The sequence below is a fragment of the Apium graveolens genome, chromosome 7 (genome assembly GCF_009905375.1).
Source record: "Apium graveolens cultivar Ventura chromosome 7, ASM990537v1, whole genome shotgun sequence".
NCBI lineage: Eukaryota > Viridiplantae > Streptophyta > Magnoliopsida > Apiales > Apiaceae > Apium > Apium graveolens.
This window is the reverse complement of record NC_133653.1, coordinates 259,086,404-259,105,460: the sequence shown is the minus strand read 5'-3', so window position 1 is coordinate 259,105,460 and position 19,057 is coordinate 259,086,404. Positions and strand designations below refer to the sequence as shown.

The 19,057-nt window shown below is 32.7% G+C and overlaps 1 protein-coding gene, 1 long non-coding RNA gene and 1 pseudogene across 2 annotated transcripts; 1 reads left to right on the top strand and 2 right to left on the bottom strand.

Moving 5' to 3' along the window:
• Positions 1–1,757: 1,757 nt before the first annotated feature.
• LOC141674749 (receptor-like protein 6) lies at positions 1,758–4,591 on the top strand. The gene is made up of 3 exons (XM_074481449.1): positions 1,758–1,978; positions 2,173–3,924; positions 3,956–4,591. Exons 1-3 carry the CDS (start codon positions 1,758–1,760, stop codon positions 4,515–4,517), a joined length of 2,535 nt encoding a protein of 844 aa, XP_074337550.1. The 3' UTR covers positions 4,518–4,591.
• A 153-nt stretch (positions 4,592–4,744) lies between these two features.
• Positions 4,745–6,197, bottom strand: LOC141674748 (importin subunit beta-1-like; annotated as a pseudogene).
• A 1,130-nt stretch (positions 6,198–7,327) lies between these two features.
• LOC141672751 (uncharacterized) lies at positions 7,328–11,303 on the bottom strand. Its single transcript, XR_012555697.1, has 3 exons — positions 11,227–11,303; positions 8,005–8,349; positions 7,328–7,919 (listed from the first exon to the last, which is right to left on the bottom strand). It is a non-coding gene; the product is annotated as an uncharacterized LOC141672751 (long non-coding RNA).
• Between the last annotated feature and the right edge of the window lie 7,754 nt (positions 11,304–19,057).

The following is a 19,057-nucleotide window of genomic DNA, read 5'->3' as shown; positions in this document are numbered from 1 at the left end:
AATTGATATATCTTAACATCCGTACGGTTGGATCGTCGAAAAAATCATTTTAAAAATTAATCTTGTAAATCGGGAACGAGTCTCGTTGTCGGGAGGGGTACTTTTACCGGATTTTTCTAATCCTGACATGCAAGATGAAGTTCATATTTTTTAATAATTTTTTCATATGACTAAAATTGATATATCTTAACATCCGTACGGTTGGATCGTCGAAAAAATCATTTTAAAAATTAATCTTGTAACTCGGGAACGAGTCTCGTTGTTGGGAGGGGTACTTTTACCGGATTTTTCTAATCCTGACATGCAAGATAAAGTTCATATTTTTTAATAATTTTTTCATATGACTAAAATTGATATATCTTAACATCCGTACGGTTGGATCGTCGAAAAAATAATTTTAAAAATTAATCTTGTAAATCGGGAACGAGTCTCGTTGTCGGGAGGGGTACTTTTACCGGATTTTTCTAATCCTGACATGCAAGATGAAGTTCATATTTTTTAATAATTTTTTTATATGACTAAAATTGATATATCTTAACATCCGTACGGTTGGATCGTCGAAAAAATCATTTTAAAAATTAATCTTGTAAATCGGGAACGAGTCTCGTTGTTGGGAGGGGTACTTTTACCGGATTTTTCTAATCCTGACATGCAAGATGAAGTTCATATTTTTTAATAATATTTTCATATGACTAAAATTGATATATCTTAACATCCGTACGGTCGGATCGTCGAAAAAATCATTTTAAAAATTAATCTTGTAAATCGGGAACGAGTCTCGTTGTCGGGAGGGGTACTTTTACCGGATTTTTCTAATCCTGACATGCAAGATGAAGTTCATATTTTTTAATAATTTTTTCATATGACTAAAATTGATATATCTTAACATCCGTACGGTTGGATCGTCGAAAAAATCATTTTATAAATTAATCTTGTAAATCGGGAACGAGTCTCGTTGTCGGGAGGGGTACTTTTACCGGATTTTTCTAATCCTGACATGCAAGATGAAGTTCATATTTTTTAATAATTTTTTCATATGACTAAAATTGATATATCTTAACATCCGTACGGTTGGATCGTCGAAAAAATCATTTTAGAAATTAATCTTGTAAACCGGAAATCTCATTTATAGATTAATACTTTTACAATGGTTTCCTTGAAACACCATTGTGTAAAGATAAAATAAGACAACGCTTTTTTTATTATAATAACCGTTGTGTGAGCATATCAGCTTTTTTCAATCTAACGGCTAATATCTAATCTCATTTCAATCAAGGGCTATCATTCAGACACTTGAGCAATCCGAGTAAAATGTTTACAACCAATCATGGGGTGCCACCTCATCAGGTGGTGCCCATTGAAATTATAAAATAACTATTTCAGACAACTGTTTTGTTCCATTGTATGAAGTTTTCTAAGACAACCCTTGTAAAAACTGTTGTGTGAATTACACAACGTAATATCTAAAAGCTTGTATGAGACCAACTAAGACAACACTTTTGTTTTAACATAAAACCGTTGTATAAGAATTCGGCTATTTTTCGATCTAACGGCCAATATCAAATCTCATATCAATGAAGGGCTCTCATTTCGCCACGTCAGCAATCCTTGTGAATGATTTACCACCTATCATGTGCTGCCACCTCAATACGTGGTACCCATTGAAATTCCTGAGACAACGGTTTCATTCCGTTGTTTGTCAAGTGTTGTCTGATTGCAAATTTCTTGTAGTGCCACTTTGCCATGTAGAGGAGAGAATGGCCTTGTTGCAGTTCAAACAAGGCTTCGAAATCTCGAAAACAGCCTCTCATGCGCCTTCTGCTTATGCTAAGATCCTATCCTGGAAACTCCAAGGAAACACAAGCAAAGATTGCTGCTCGTGGGAAGGAGTGTACTGCGACCAACAAACAGGCCATGTTGATAGTCTTGATCTTAGTAGCAGTTTTCTCTATGGTTCCATCGACTCCGAAAGCAGCCTGTTTAGCCTTATCCACCTTCGCAGCTAAAATCTTGCTGACAACAATTTTAATTACTCCTTGATTCCATCTAAAATAGGTTCTCTTTCGAGACTTGCACGTCTTAATCTCTCATTTTCTGTGTTTTCTGGCCACATTCCTTCAGAAATCTTGAAATTGTCCAACTTGACCTCTCTTGATCTATCCTTTAATGTAGGTTTCCCTTCCAGGAAAATCTTTTGAAACTCGAGACACGTAATTTTAGAAGCCTTGTTGGAAACTTGACAAACTTGATACAACTTAACCTCAGTATGGTGAACATTACATCTATGGTACCTGCTTCGCTAAACAACTTATTCTTTCTGTCATCTCTCGGGCTCAGAGGGTGTGGTTTATATGGTGAAATTCCGGTTGGCATCTTCCTGCTACCAAACATACAAGTTCTTGATGTTGGGAGAAACCGTAAACTCAGCCGTCATTTGCCTGAAAATTTTGATTCTACTCTAAAGCTTGAGGAATTAAGGCTTTACTACACAGATGTCTCCGGCAAGCTACCAGACTCCATAAGAGAACTCAAATCTTTAAGGATTCTAAATATCAACAACTGCCTTTTTTCAGGTTCTATTCCGGCCACACTTACTACACTGGACTTGAGCAGAAATTATTTTTCAGGCAAGGTTCCATCACTTGCAATCATGTCACAACTCTCTTATCTGTCACTTGCTCATAATAATTTCACTAACAATATACCAGCATCCTTTGCAAATCTTACCAGTCTAACTTATTTAGATCTTAATCATAATAGGTTTTCAGGGATTGTTCCATCTTGGTTTATGAACCTAACTTGTTTAACACATCTTGACCTTTCTTACAATCCGTGGAAGGGATCAGTTCCAACATCATTGTCACAGCTTGAAAATCTTGATTATCTTAATCTTTTTCATGCTAATCTCAGTGGAATTGTGGAATTAGATATATTTCTTAGCTTAAAAAAACTAACTACTCTCAAACTTTCGCAGAACTATTTTTCTGTAGTAGAAAATAACAAAACCAATATTACTCTTCCACAATTCAAGTACTTGGCATTAAGTGGATACAAAATGACGAAGTTTCCACATTTCCTTCAGTTTCAAGATGAACTAGAGGATCTGTTCCTTGATGATAATCGAATTCAAGGCCTCATACCAGAATGGATTTGGAACAAAAGTAAAGAAAGTATGGATTCAGTATGGCTTGGAGGGAACCAACTAACAGGATTCGAGCATAATCCAGGTGTTTTGCCATGGACTCGTTTACGTTTATTGGCCCTTTGGAATAACATGATGGAAGGTTCACTCACAGTTCCCCCGGCATCAACTCTAGCTTATTTTGCATCAGGAAATAGAATGACAGGAGAAATCTCGCCTTTGATCTGCAATGTGAAATCCCTCATTGTGTTAGAACTGAGTGACAGCAACTTCGTTGGCAAGATTCCTTCATGTCTAGGAAACTTCAGCAATGACTTGATGATATTTGATCTAAAAAGGAACAACTTTGAAGGAAGCATACCTGAAATGAGTTCAAGACTTAAGAAGGTGGATTTAAGAATAAATCAATTCCAGGGAAAACTACAAAGATCATTAGCAAACTGCATTGTGCTTGAAGTTCTTAATCTGGGAGAGAATCAAATAGAAGATTCATTTCCTTTGTGGCTTGGAACTCTTCCAGAACTGCAGGTCCTAATAGTGCGATCCAACCTGTTCCATGGTACAATAGAGAATTATACCACCAATTCAGAGTTTCCAAAGTTGCGAATCATCGACCTCTACAACAATTCTTTTGCAGGAGATTTGCCACTTGAACACTTCCAGAATTGTGATGCCATGAAATTTAAGGTAGACAAGCTGGAATATATGAAATACCATAATCATGCCATTAATTGGGGGTTGGATACTCTCTCAAGACTACGATATTACAATCACAAACAAAGGTACCACCTTATCGTATGAGTAGGTCTCTAGCCTGATTACATTTGTTGATCTCTCCAGCAACAAATTCACTGGAAAAATTCCGAACTCCATAGAAAGCTTTAAGAATCTTCACTCCCTCAATCTTTCAAACAATTTTCTCAGGGGTTCTATCCCAACAGTCACAGGAAACCTCACTGCTCTAGAGTCATTTGATATTTCCAAAAACAATCTCACAGGTAAAATTCCTCCACAGTTAGCAGGTCTGGGATTCCTTGCAATATTCGACGTGTCTTTTAACCATCTTACTGGACCCATACCACAAGGGAACCAGTTTAACTTATTTCAGAACGACTCGTACAAAGGAAACATGGCATTATGTGGATCACCTCTATCCAAAAAGTGTGCAGAACCGCCAACACCTTCACCACCATTAAGCTCAGAAAAAGAGGATGATTCTGATTCATTCTTGAATGTGGTTGATGTGATCATTGTGTCAATTGGATTTGGAAGTGGGCTAATAGTTGGAATTATATACGGGAGGAAGCTAGCAACACGGTGCTCCGAGTATATAATTATATGGTTCTTGTTGAAGTTGAAGATAAAGACCAAATGAATGTAGAGCTAACGGATAAGCATCCTATAAAGAACTCTACTTGAAATGAAGATGAAACAGTTACCTTTACAAAATTGTTAGCATCCTTTGTAGCTGAGAGTTTCTGCAAAAATTGAAATTTTGAAATGAAATTAGAATTGTGTGCAGGTTTACCAAATAAAAGAAGAGTAAAATGCAAAGTGTGTACCTGTAGTTTGACGTTTCCGTAAGGTGTGTGTACTTATAGTTTAAACAATGCAAATTGTGTACTCGTTGTTTATAGAAGTACGCAACTTGTGTGAAGCCGTTAAATGGCTGTAAAATCCGTAAGGACCAAACTGCAAATTTGAAAAACCATAATGTAATTTGACATATTTGAATAAATATAGCCTGGTTATTTCATCCCCAACCCGAAATGCACAAACCCTAAATGTCAAAAACCATTGTGTACTATAGAGCTACGACAACCAAACACCATAATGAACAACATCATAATCTGGTCAGCAGCCTGCACTATTACAGGTTTTTTTTCCTCAACGCGGCCGAGCTTCTGGATAATTACTTGAAGTATACCACAGAGAGAAGCCTGCAAATCTCCTTGCTTTTCCCTACCATCTGATGATTCAATTTGGAGCTCAGCCGTCTTTACCAACTTAGACATAATAGCAGGCAGAAGTTGTGCAATGATTTGAAAAGATTCTTCAAGATTTGAACATCTAACCTCTTCATTCAAGGTCTCATACGTAGAAAACCTAAGTTTAGAGTCACCTCCATCAGTTCTATCAACAGTTTCAACTAGACATTTTATAATGTTTGAAAGTTGCTGTGTGAGGAGCATCCCTTAAGCTCCCTAACAATACCTCAACAACTTGCGGGAGGTCTGCCTGAGTTATCACAGAAAATCCTGTAGCAGGAGAGTGCAAACTCAAAGATTCGACTAAGAATCCATGCAGTTGTGTCTTTCACGTGACTGTTTTCATCTTTCATCCTGATTGAGTAAAGTTTCTAGCAACACTGGAACTAGAGATGAAAAAGCCTTCTCTATGAAGCGGGAGTGAGGCACTTCAGAATCACCAGAATCAGGGACATATGAACTTCTCTATGAAGTTCGATCTCTTCATCACGGATAGAGCTCCAAAACTCAATTGCTTGCAGGGCAACACCTTCTTCATCTCCTTTAACTGCATTAGAGTGAGCTGAAAAATTGTCTGCATATACGGTTCAAGCACATCATAGTACATTGATGCTATTGAAACAAGACACTCAAAAGCAGCCTGCCTAATTGGAGTGTCTTCTGCCATGGCTGCCTCACAAACACCTTCATGATGAAATTCCGCTCCATCTCATTCTGAAAGTTAGTCTGTGCAAAATCCAGGGCATTGTTTAATGCCCTTGTAGCTGCAAGGCGAGCATTTACAATTTGCTCTGCTCCATTCATTCTATGGACTACAGCAGTAAGGACTGAGTTTACACTGTTAACTCCTGTTAACTCTGTTAAATGTAACTCTGAACTCGAGTTACACACCTTGCAGAATGTCCAAAGTACAGGTACTCACTTCCCATTTTACTCCAAAGAATTGGCATTTTCATCCTAGCTGAAACCAGTAAAAAAGAATTACTGCCCTGTACTGTGCCTATCTTATTACACTTTATTTTAGAGTATGAGTAACTGGTTCCAGTATTCTGCTTGTATTTGCTCATTTAATAATGTAGATGACTGATGAAATATATTAATCAGTGAGTTTTATATTATTATTAAAAACTTTATCAAGAGCATTACCAATGGTCGGCACCCTTGAAGAGGTGTCCACTTTTCCACGTAATTAAAAATATTATTATTAATATTTTCTATCTTTCACATCAATTTTGACATTCTTTTTTTACAAAACACTGCAATAATTGGCATCCTTAGATAATAACTTTACACACTTAACAAAAATAAATATAAAATATAAATATATTAGAAATATAATTATTTATTCATTATTGGATCACAAAGGAGAGTATAAAGGAAGTTTACAGTCCATGCAAAATGAGTTTGGCACGTCAATGACATTGAACACTCCAATAGAGTGCTAAAAAGAGGTCATGTCAGATGGGTTAACACCCCTCTCGACACAACTATTTGAGTTACTGTAAGCATATTTATATTTTTTATTAAGAAATAATGTCCAAAATATACTATTTTCAGCTCTAAAATATCCAAAATGTTAAAAAATTCTAACAAATTACTAAAATTTGATGTAATAATAAACAAAATATTGTACCCTAACAATTATTGATTACATTTATAATTTTTACTAATATTTATTAAAAAATATCAAGTACATATATTTAATATTTTCAAATCATGCATATAGAAGGGGCAAAGCGCTGTTCGTGGCACAGTGTATTCCATTATAAGTGTAAAAAGAGAGAGGATAGTTAAAAAAGGTGATACAACGAATTTATTACTAAAATTTATTATAAAATTAAAACTAATGTTTAAATATATATATTTAAAAAAATATTTTTGTGAAATTTTGAAATTAACACCATAAAATAAAAATGAAATTCAAATCAGTAGTATTACTCAAAAAATTAAAAATATGATATATTTAATTTTTAATATTTAAATTTAAAATATGTAAAATACATACTAATTAGTTTTTTATTTTGAATTTCATAGTTTACACACAAAATTAAGCAAAAGGGGCAAACTGCAAAATGTAAAAATAGATATTCAATTTTTTATTTTGGTCAAAGTTGAGTGCTGCATTTTCGGTCTTTTATTGGACAACTAGAAAAACTGTTAATGCATCTCGTAATACAAATTTTGTTGCATACAGAGCTAGTAAACTTTTATGTATTAATAATATATATATTTTGTGGCATACACTGTGGAAAAAACCCAAATAAAGTAGGCAAGACAAGAATGGCATGTGCAAAGATGCCTAGAGGTTAAAAAACAACTGAAAAATTAAGCAGGAGATATGGCATTAGGAGTTGGGACAGTGGCAGTAGAGTCAGGAACATCATCCAAATTATTAAGCTTTTCAGTGGTACTAGTGAATTCTCTTGCTGATTGTTTAAGGGGTCATTGGTAGGATCCAGCAAAAGCTTCTTATATCTCAAGCACTTCTCTTTGGCCTTTTCACACACTTATTGTAGCCATCAACCTCTGCATTTGAAAGAGCATCGTTAAACCTATTTGTCTCTTCAGTTTTCCTTTAAGCAAGTTTTTTCACCAGTAGATTTCAACTCTGCAATGTACTCTTGTTCGGATTTTTCAACTAATCTCTCGGCCATCTCCTGATTTATCTTTTCCAAGTTAACCTCGCTTTGTGCTTCCTCCAGTTCTTGAGTCAACTTCGATATTTGGGCAGCATCCTGTACACACATTTCCTGGAGACTCCGAGCCCAAGCTAACGCCTGCAAAACAACCTGCAAAACAACATAAAATTGGGTGTTCCACAACTGAAAGGGACATAACTTTACTTTTTTCAGTTCCCTGAAAGTACTGACTAACCCGAACTATATTCATAGCCACCATCTCGGATGATTCCACGATGCCTGATTATTTGGAACGCCTTAGATCTACATATGAACTGACAGCCTTGGTTACCTCCACAGCAGCTTTTCAGGACTTCACTGTGTCAGCATCCGACATATCAGAATCGTCATGGAGGTTCAGCAGATGTTTGTTGGCTAAAGCAGAGAAATACTGTTGGGTTGTCAACTCCAACGTGGGGGAAAAAAGATGTTTCTTGCTAACGGTCATTGGAAATGTCCCTTTGCCAAGTGCAGATGGAGGAGGAGGGTCTTACAATTTTTCTCCTTTTTGATCCATGAGTCGGCGTCTCATTCTCAGACACTGCACAAGAAGAAGAAACCTATCAGCAAACCAAATTTTTTTAACCCCTTCCACATTGAATCTAGTATCCTAAATTATGACATCAACTTTGTATTTCCATACGTCTCATTACAAAAATATGAGAGATGCTTTTCCCGCTCATACATTAACATCTGTTTAGTACACTACTATTATAGCTTAGCAGTTATGTGTAACACTGTAAGCATTCAATATCCAAATTATGTGCATGTACATATGTTTTTATTAGATTAATTTTTCCTACTCATTACTTACAAGAAAATGTTTAAATACGGTTTTATGTACTTGTGAATATTTGGAGAAGCTTATACTACGTGCACACCTCCATTTATTAGTGCACACCCTTTCATTGAGATTAAGACCAAATTATTCTTATCAAACATAAAGAGCTTGGAGTTAATTTGCAAGAGTATACAACAAGGGTGTGCACATATTAACTCCCATATTTAATGGTACTTTGTCCTAACAAAGATTGCTTAGCATATTTTGTCGTATACTCCTAATTCTAATTGATTATCACTTTAATTTAATTATGTAAATAAATTTATAGTAAATTTTGTCAATTTGCTTGTTTAGTACTAAGTTAAAAGAATTAGTAGATCACATATGCCAACAACATAGTGGACCACGTGAAGATAGCAAACAAAGAAAAAAAATCATGGTTAGGAAGGTGCTTTCTTCGAGTAAAACATAAAACTACACATCCTCTCTAAAGAATCATGGAAAATAAGTACAACATCTTACGCATATCACTAAAAAATCAATGTCTAAATTACAAATTACTATAGTATCCTCCAAAAGTAACTAAAATAGAATACACAAATTACGAATACAAGCTAAATAAACTATCACGTACGTAAAATAATAAATAGTTTCTTAAAATAGAGTGAAGCCAAATGTGACCTAATATTTTGAATAAATTGAATTTATATCATGGCTCGAGATTGCATATTTGCTTATTCTAGATCCCATTTTTGGTCAAGCTGATGGTCATTCTAGTCAGCGGTGCTACATAATATATTGATACTTTACTCTCAATTGTTTTGTAAGATAAACAAAAGTCGATTACATAACGTTGCTTTAAAACTAGGAACAAACAAAACTATATCCTACAACTTCTCCCTACCAGAAACTAGGTGGTTCGTGATTTTTTTTGGTTGGCGAGGGGCGTGAGAAAGAGATCCCTGTATAACGGGGTACATTACACGCGAGAAGAACTAGTGGAAAACATAAGAACATAACGGGGTACATTACACGCGAGAAGAACTAGTGGAAAACATAAGAACAGAAATCACTTTCTCCTAGAACATCTCGACTACTCTTAGACTTTTTTAATCTAATTTCTTTTTACTGAATTTACTTTAACACAAGTGTACATTAATACGAATTTAATTCCAACAAGGTTCAAAGCTTATTTTGGAAACTAGGAGGTTCATGATTTTATTTTTTTTGGGGAAAGGGGTGAGAAAGAGATCATTCTATAATGGGGTACATTACACGCGAGAAGATGTTATTTTTTACACATGAGCCACATGTCAATCTTGTGTGAAACTAGGAGGAGGATTAACTAAATGTCTGTCTTTGTTTCAGACAGAGGATTAACTACAAATAGATTTCACGCATTACATAACTCTCATTATAATGAAATATTTCACTATTTTAGATGTTTTAACAAATATTTGATATGTTGGTAGTATTAAAATAAACTTGCAAAATATTTATTGATGACAATGTTTGTACTAACATTTAATATGATATTCCTTTAGTTCTAATGATCACACTAATAGCAAGCTGATACGAGATCAAAGGATTCCTATTTATTGGCTTGTTTTATACTAACCTTGTTTTGCAGAAACTTGTTTAAACTTCTTATCAGCTAGAATTTAGACTTAAGTTTAATTTTAATTAACAGCTAGAATTTAGACTCAAGTTTTACTTAACATCAAGCTCTTGGTGATGATTGACAATGATCTCACACGTTTTGTGTCCAAAAAATAGCAAGATAAAGATTATCTGCTATTTCAAGGAGATCATTTAGGACTTCATTTATGAGGACTATTGTATTCACATGTATGCATACAATATTATAGCGCAGGTTACATGCAACATATCCCTATTATACTTCCTATTTATCCTTAATTTTAAATAAACCAAAGTGCCTACTTTCACACATTGATTCAATTCAGGACCGTTGGGGTTATTCACTATTTAATAGTTCATATATTCTATATATACTAGTGTGTACTCATTTTAGAGCGCATTCGATGAATATCATTTCAGGTTAAATTCTAGTAGTATACACATGCAATTATATTTGGGTTCATAAGTTTAATCGTGCGTTTCATGTAACTTGTATTTTTCAAAGGTGCAATATTATTACTACTGAGTTCTAAGTTTGGAAAACAAGGATTTAGGGAATTAGTTTCATTTCACCAAAGTTTGTGCTTGAATAGTATAGTCTGTAGAGAGCATTTGATAAAAGAAACACGTTTACAAGCAAGTTACTATGAGTGATAAATTTTCGAATCTTGTGATCCTATCAATTCAGTAATTATTATATATTCTCTTAGCAAAATTCTACCTAAATTTCTCTGTTTTGCTTATTTGTTAATATTTATATCGTGTGTTTCATAACGATTCTCAACTCACGGAAAGCATATAATAACAAATAGTTAATAGACCATAACAAGTATTCTCGACAGTTTGACAGTTCAACAAATAGTCAGAAATAACATCTATTCACCTCTCCATGTGTGCATTTTAATATACAAGTGAAGACAAAAAATACCATATAAATGAATAGTGAATGAAAATTTGAATGGAGTATTTTGTAAAAAAATAAATTTGTAAGTACATTACCTGCAGAATAGAGAACACCGGTGAGGCTTGCATTGTAAATTTATGGAGCATATTCTGGAGCACTTTCTTCATTGTCTATTGGCAAAATTCGATAACATGTGTAAGAAATTTGATATAAAAAATTTGGGAAAAAAATTTAAAATCAGCACAATAGACTAAAAGTGTAGGAATAGTTTATTGGAGTGTATTCGTTTTCATGTTGTCAATCAACTAAGTTTTCAATCATGTTCAATCCATATCCAAAAACAAAAAAAATCAAAATTATATATGAATAAAGATCAAAATTCACCAAGAAAAGTGTCTCAAAGGGTCTACATAAGTTGATAGTATTCATAGAGAAAATGAATCCAACTAGTTCAATCCATTATAAATCATATATCACTATATGGCCACATTTATAGGTGTATATATAACTTATCTAATTTGGACATTATCCAATGAATAAATTGAATACACAAATTTAGGTAGGACTTATCATTAATGATTGATACATAATTATTTCTTTAGGTCGTGAATTACCTATACTTAACAAAAAATTTGGAGAAAAATCCCCACGGCTTGTATAATTCTTGTTCTCAATAAAACTTAGTTTAATACCATTACACAAGAAACACACACTAGAACAAACTTTAAAATAGTATCGTCTATATATACACAAGGGAACCTCATATTTTAAGTGAATTATAACATATTAAACATTACAAAACTTTCATAACCATATATAAAAAGTGTTGATTTCTTTCTAATCTCACTATCTCACATAATCAAACTCGATTCTTATTTCCCCCTTCTTATTATTATTACCTTACTTCTGTATCAAGCTCGTAAAACATACACCCCACCACTTCTATTCTAAAATTAAAACTAGTGTTGATTGAACACAAATGAATGAACAACTTTTAAAGAATTACAATAATTTATTATAATTCATACTTGATAAGACACTTTCATCAACATGTAAGATATAAACAAACCTGGAATTTGTCATAGTTTTGCTCTAAGAAAGCCCAAGCCATTCATCGGAGGATTAGTTTTGCTTTTTTAATTAGTTTACGGCTGGGGTGGGTGGAATGAAGTCTTTAATCATCTTTATTTATAGATATAATTTAGGGTTTTGTTTTGCTGGTTGCCATTAGATATTGGGCCAAAATTAAAATGTTGTTGGACTTATTTTAAAATTAGGTAAATATACTAATAAAAATTAGATTTTGTTGTATGGTGGGCTATTTGTGATATGCTTGGCCCATTGAGGCATAATGAATAAATAAGTCTATCTAGGTTAAATTGTTCTATGCACCCTCAATTTCAATTTTAGAGATCTTAATAAAAATGATGTGTCATGTGAGATGACTATTTTGTTCCAATACGGGAGTGTCGTATTTGATGGCTTTTGACCATTTTTTAGTTTTATAAGTCTTTAATGACTGATTGTTTCATTTTATGGGAATTTTGTGTCTAACCAATTTTGTTTGGTTAGATTTTATTTTATTCTAATGTCGTATTATATATACATTTATTTTTACATTTAATATATTTTCTTTATTTTTTGTTCTTATTTTCAGGATAATTAGAAGAAGTTCTACTTTGTTCTTTCTACAGACTTCATATCACAATAATCTAACGCCAGGCCTTGAAGCACAAAACTGTCTAGTTTCATATTGATGATACGAGAGATTTTTACAATTATTGGAAGACATTAGTTATTATTATTTTTGTCTATAACGGAGGGCACTCTTTTTTCTCCCTGAGTTTTTTCCCATAGGGTTTTACTCTTGCGAGTTTTTAATCAGGCCTTTTTTGTGGGTTATCTATTTCATAAATTAATGTTTTATTGTCTAAACGTCCGGAGGCAACTTGCGTGCCTTTGGGTTAGATGATGAACTTTGTGATTGAAAGATATACTCTTTTGTTTTCCGAAATCTTATCAATGAAATTTTTCATTCTTGACAAAAAAAAATTAGAGATCTTAAACTTATGTATTCCTTAGTAATATTGGTTGATCATTTATTTAAATTATTATTTATACACTCTATTTAATTTTTTTAATACTAAATTATTATATTTTCACATATTAAAATCATTGTTGTATTTTTTTAATTTACTATAAAATAATTTTAATTTGTGAGGTTAATATTTGTAATGGTAACTAAAATTAAAATTCATTATTATTCAAGACTTGTGCATATATTTTTTAATTTGTTCCATACCACATTTTCAATTTGTATTAAATAAAATTGTTCGTTATAATTTAGTTTTTCATGCACTGTCGTCCTTGGTCTCTAAATTCTAATTGTTTTCATTTACTCGAATACGTTTAACAGACTTTCAAATTTTAATATACCAACTAAATTTTAATTTTTATTGTTATATTGATTTTGGTTGCTGAAAATATTCATAAATACGACAACTTCTCGTTTGTTTCATGTTTTCTTTTGAAACAAAAAATAATTTAAAAAAATTGAAGATATTCATATATTATTTAGATGTAAGGTGGGATTTTTAAAAATAATAATATTTGTTAAAAAATTAGTTATAACGATATTTATTTATTTTAAAAAATTTACTTTGATATGAAAAATTGAAGATATTAATGTCATATTTAAAACTATAACTTTATTTACACTATTATAGCCTAAATTTGGTAATTCTCATTTTCCGGTCAAGAAGGGTAATTGGATAAATCATGAATAATTGAGTTTTAAGTTGCACCATGGGCTATGGACCCTAACTTAGGAAAATTCAAAGTATGTCTAGTTGAAGGAAAAGAACAAAGTGCAAGCTTATCTTAGCTCAAGGTAAGGCAACAGCAAGGCAAAAGGCTTTTCGTAGGAAAGAAAAATATGGAAGTCACATAATAAGAAAAATATAGGATGCCTCATGATTTTAAAAAGATGACATGAGATATTTACTAATATTTTTTTTGTAAGTACTTTTTAAAGAATTTCTTCATTTTGTAGAGAGCACGAGAGATTTCTGGGGCTAATTTTGGTATGTGATTTAAGAGCTCAATTGTTGATAAAAATGGATGTACTAGTTAGAGAAATTTGGAGTATTCCTTCATTTTGCACCCAAAAAAATGGGATCACCTGACGTGTTATAGAGACTTATAATATAAGGGAAATATATGCGTCCGAAACTTGGAGTAAACGGGTGGCTATATGTCGTTCGTAGTCAAAGGAAATAACCGAAAGAAGAGTGTTATTATTGGTGACGGAGATACATGATTGGTGAAGTCCTACGATTATAGACGATCACTGGGCCTTTGTGATTGAGCCTCATAATTGAACATTCCTAACATTTGGAGGAGAAGATTTCCAGTGCGTATTCAACTAGGACTCGGGATGAGAAATTTATGTCCATTAGGTTTCTTGTTCCTTAAGAAACCTTGATCCATTACAAATTAGAGAATGTACGGAAATTGAATTGGGTTGGAAGTGAAGCCTTATATGTAACCACCGAAAATCCCTAAAATCTCACCCCTGTATTCATTACAACCACAACTCTCATATGGTCTTTTTGAAGAAGAACCACCATCGTAGATCTTGAGTTCAGCGACAAATCTCATACCTTGTTGTAACTGAATTTTCTCTTCAATAAATTTATGCTAGAATAAGTTATCCTGATCAAGATCATAATTGCGGGAAGAAGAGATATGTTATAGTGATGGACTCTCTTTGGAGAAAAAAAGATAAGACCTGAAGGATAGCCATGACTAAGGTTGTATAATGGTGGCAACGACGGAGATCCATGAAAGATGATTTTCATCCAGGGGGTCGATCAAGATTCGAAGGATGTAGCTGCGGGCATGATTGAGATCCACATATGGCGATTTCCAACCATGAGGATCAAACAAGGGTTAAGGTTGCAACTGTAGCCAAGAAGGAGCTGAGATGGATGCAAATTCGGATTTATTTGGTAGACAAGTTGTTTATATCATTTTAGTTCATTCTCAATTTCCATAAGTTAGAGTTGTACGATTTTACAGCCTAAATAAAGCTTATTAAATTCCCTTAATTCTGAGGAGATCTGGTAACAAGAATCCAAGTCGAACGGTCCAAATATATACGAAAAAACTAACAACAAATTTTTATTAAAAATAAACCTTTATGGTTTAGAGGAGTGAAGAAACCTATTTGAATTAGAAGATTCGAGAAACCTATTTGGTTTAAAAGATGAAATAAGCATATTCAACTTCGAAGATTGAACTATCCAATTCGATTTAGAAGATGAGAATCTTATTTGGTTTACAAGTTTAGAAAATTAGATTTGGTTTAGAAGATTTGAGAATTTTATTCACTCGAGAAGACTTAGTAGGGGAAACTCAAAGGATGATCAGGAGGAGAACTCACTTAGAAGAAGACAGTATAAAAGACATCTAGTCATTGTCCTTAGGTCGATCCCTCAAGGTTATAATCAACTATTTTTGTTGTGCTCTCAGTTATTTGTATTTTAGACTTATGCATGAAGAAGACTGTGAAGAAGATTCTACATGGAGGAAATCCCACAAACTCTTGGGACGCACCTTGACTAAGAGATCTGATGCCTAGATGACTTTCAACGGTTTTCAGGAGAGTTAGCTGATTGGACATGTCCGTAGATCTAGGACGCTTTCTCGAGGTAACACTTAAAGTTCCATACTAATTGCGTCTCTTATAGAAAGAAAATATTATCTGAAAAATATCAAGAGTAATCGGATGTTATACTTCAATCAGGAAGAGCACATCCTACACATTATTAATGTTTTGAGGTGCATTTCCCTCTTAGAGCGCACCCTTGAACAAATATTTATTCAAAAATTTCCAATAAAGATATACTCATGATCATGCGAGTTCCGCAAACTGCTTGAAGAATTTCTTGATTGGAAACCATTTCCTCGTCTTTTATAACACACCTTTTCCACTGTGCACGACTTCAGTACAATAATGATTATGAGGCAAACTGTAATGACTACAAGAGGGTTTGTATATTATTTTTAAAATTTCAGAAGAAAAGAAGATATTGGAGAAGCGAGGTACCCTAATCCACATCAGGTGCCCGCAAATTTCCAAAGAAATTCTAGGGAGAGGCACTTCACACACTAGCGAGCTGTACAATAAGATACAACTAGAAGGTAAGACCAAAGTTGTGAGGCCTCATGAATCTATACACCCCAAAACATGAGTGAGCTATCTCTCTTATGTTATATCCTCAACAATTAAAATTAAATGCTCAAAGACCATCTCTCTTAGGGTGCACCCTGAAGATGGTGACCATCTTTCATTCGTTCACACGGTTTATAAAAAAGGGTATTACGATAATGATCTTGTGAGCTTAGCGAGATCTTAGCTTCAGAAAAAACACTCTCAAATTCTCAATATTCTGAGAGTGTTCATGGATCGTCGTAAGCATATACACATGTTTTGTTATTCTTTCATTTTTAGGGTATATATCATCAAGCTACTTGGTTGGGTTGTGAGGAGTTTTACATCATGTTCATATATTATGGTCGCATCGTGAGCATCACGATATGTAATCCCTTACTATTTACATATCATTAAACAACCCACAACAATCAAAAATATTATGTAACAGCCCAAAACCATCCAAAATTTTTATACAAATCTAAAAATAAATTAATTTATCAATTTCATTTTTCATAATTCAAAAAGGACTCAAGCCTATATGTAGCAGCAACTAACAAATAATTTACATTGTTTCGACCTTTTCAAAGATTGCTTACTACACCTATAAATACATAAGATTGATTGAAAAGGCAACACAAAAGCACACACCTGGCTAAAGTCAGAAAGCTATATTCTTTTATAGAAACATAAAGCTCCATGTCATAGCTGCATTGGCAACAAAATAAGCGCAAGTGACGAAAACTCTGTAAACCCTTTACTTCCCTTTATCAGTTGATTTAGTTGGTAAAGCAGGACCAAATTCTGAAAATAATTTAACAAGTATGCAAGAGTGAGCATTTAACATTCTTAGCAAGTCTGAGCAAAATATGAGGTACATGATAATTTCTTATTTAAGTATATGAAAGGAAACAAGAATTAAAAGGAACAAAACAGAGTCATAGGTAGTATAAGAGATTTTTTTAATCTTCCATTAATTGAGTCATCAACTCTAGCCATTATTTTTGTGACATGGTGCACAATAGTCCATCATAAGCAGTTTAAGATCAAAATAAGTCACACCCCTTATGATTATCAAGAGCCGTCGTTTAAAATTGAGATTTTTATTATCTCTCGCACATCACCGAACAAGACTACTCCTATATCGCCTTACAAATCAATTACGGGAAAAAGCAAGATGAACACGTCTTAATTATTAAGAAACAAGGCATATATCATCATTTATTGTTTTATGTATCCAATAAAGAGATTAAATTCACACCATAAAATTAAATGTAACATGAAATTATGCAACCATAAGGTATGACACCAATATTGATAACAATAAGAAATAACAAAGGTACTGTTATAGAAACAATAAAAGACTTCAAGAAAACAGGATCATAGAAGATAAAATCCGGACTTGCTTAACCCTCCTCAATCTTAGACCTTCAATCGTACTTATAATTAAGCTATACTTCTTTCTTTTTCTCCAAAATTTTGAACCAAACTAAAATGCAAATTATAACTTAATCCAAATTTGATTGACTCCTTGTTCTTCTCTTCCTTCCTGTTCACTCCACTACCATATTTATATACATCGCTCTCGCTCTATTTTTGGGAAATAAATCCCTAAAGTTTGGTGACCATATCTTAACTAACCAATACTCCCCTAACCTTTTTTTTTTAAAAAAGCCCATCATATAACAATAATTAGAACTTAAAAAAACATAAATATAGCTAAAATTATTAACAAAATAACAATAAACGATATTACATAAATATATATCCCTAAATAATTTAATTACTATATTTAATATAATAGTATTCACTATTACTATTATTTATAAAAGCTAAACTAACTTGAGGTATTACATCCTTCTATGCTTAAAAAATTGCATTTTTGGAATTTAATAGTAGTTGCATTAACTTCTTCTTCTTGTTTTCATCTTTGGATTCTTACCTATAGGTCGATCTTTTAACATGACTTTCAAATATGGAATAATTCTATTTTAAGGTGTAAACTCTTTACTCTCTAATACTTTAATTGGAATTTCATGATATGTTAAATCTTCTGAAATTTGAGGGTATCATAAGCAAGCACATGTTTATCATCATGATGATATTATTTGAGTAACGAAAAACAAAAGTTATTGTGAATTTTGTATTAGGAGGCAGGGTCAACTCATAAGCAACATGGTATTTCGTAGTCAAGTTATAAAATCCTAGTTTTTTTTCAAAATCCAAGTTCTTATTAATTGTTTTTAAGTATTATGATTATACGAGATTGTAGAGGTTCTTAGGTTCCATTGTAGACCACAAAGATTTTTCTTGATCGGTTTTGCACAAACGAAATTGTAGACTTTTATTTCTGTGAATTTTTCTTTTTCAAAATATATTAAATATATAATTTCATTCCAAAAATTGATTCTAAATTCCAGTTTATTTGATTAAATATTTTAACTAATTCACTAAATTCCTTTTAATTCCTAAATCTTCTTTTGTTTTTTATTTTGAAAAATCCTAATTTGATTTATCTATTTGTAATTTATTTTAGTTAAGTATTTATTTATTTAATTGGGTGATTAAATCATTCGTAAATTTAAGGAAATTTTATACAATTGAGTTTTGTAAGGAATTTAATATATATTTATATGTATCATATTATATTAGAGCTCAATTTTGCTCGAATTATCTTAAAAATTTCCTTATTATTGGTGGTGCAAAATCAC

Bases quoted from the DNA above. Each gene is read 5' to 3' on its own strand.
- LOC141674749 (XM_074481449.1), top strand. From the start codon at position 1,758: ATGGCCTTGTTGCAGTTCAAACAAGGCTTCGAAATCTCGAAAACAGCC. The intron at 1,979-2,172 runs GTTTAGCCTTAT...CCTTTAATGTAG, and splicing joins ATCGACTCCGAAAGCAGCCT to GTTTCCCTTCCAGGAAAATC. The intron at 3,925-3,955 runs GTACCACCTTAT...GTAGGTCTCTAG, and splicing joins TATTACAATCACAAACAAAG to CCTGATTACATTTGTTGATC.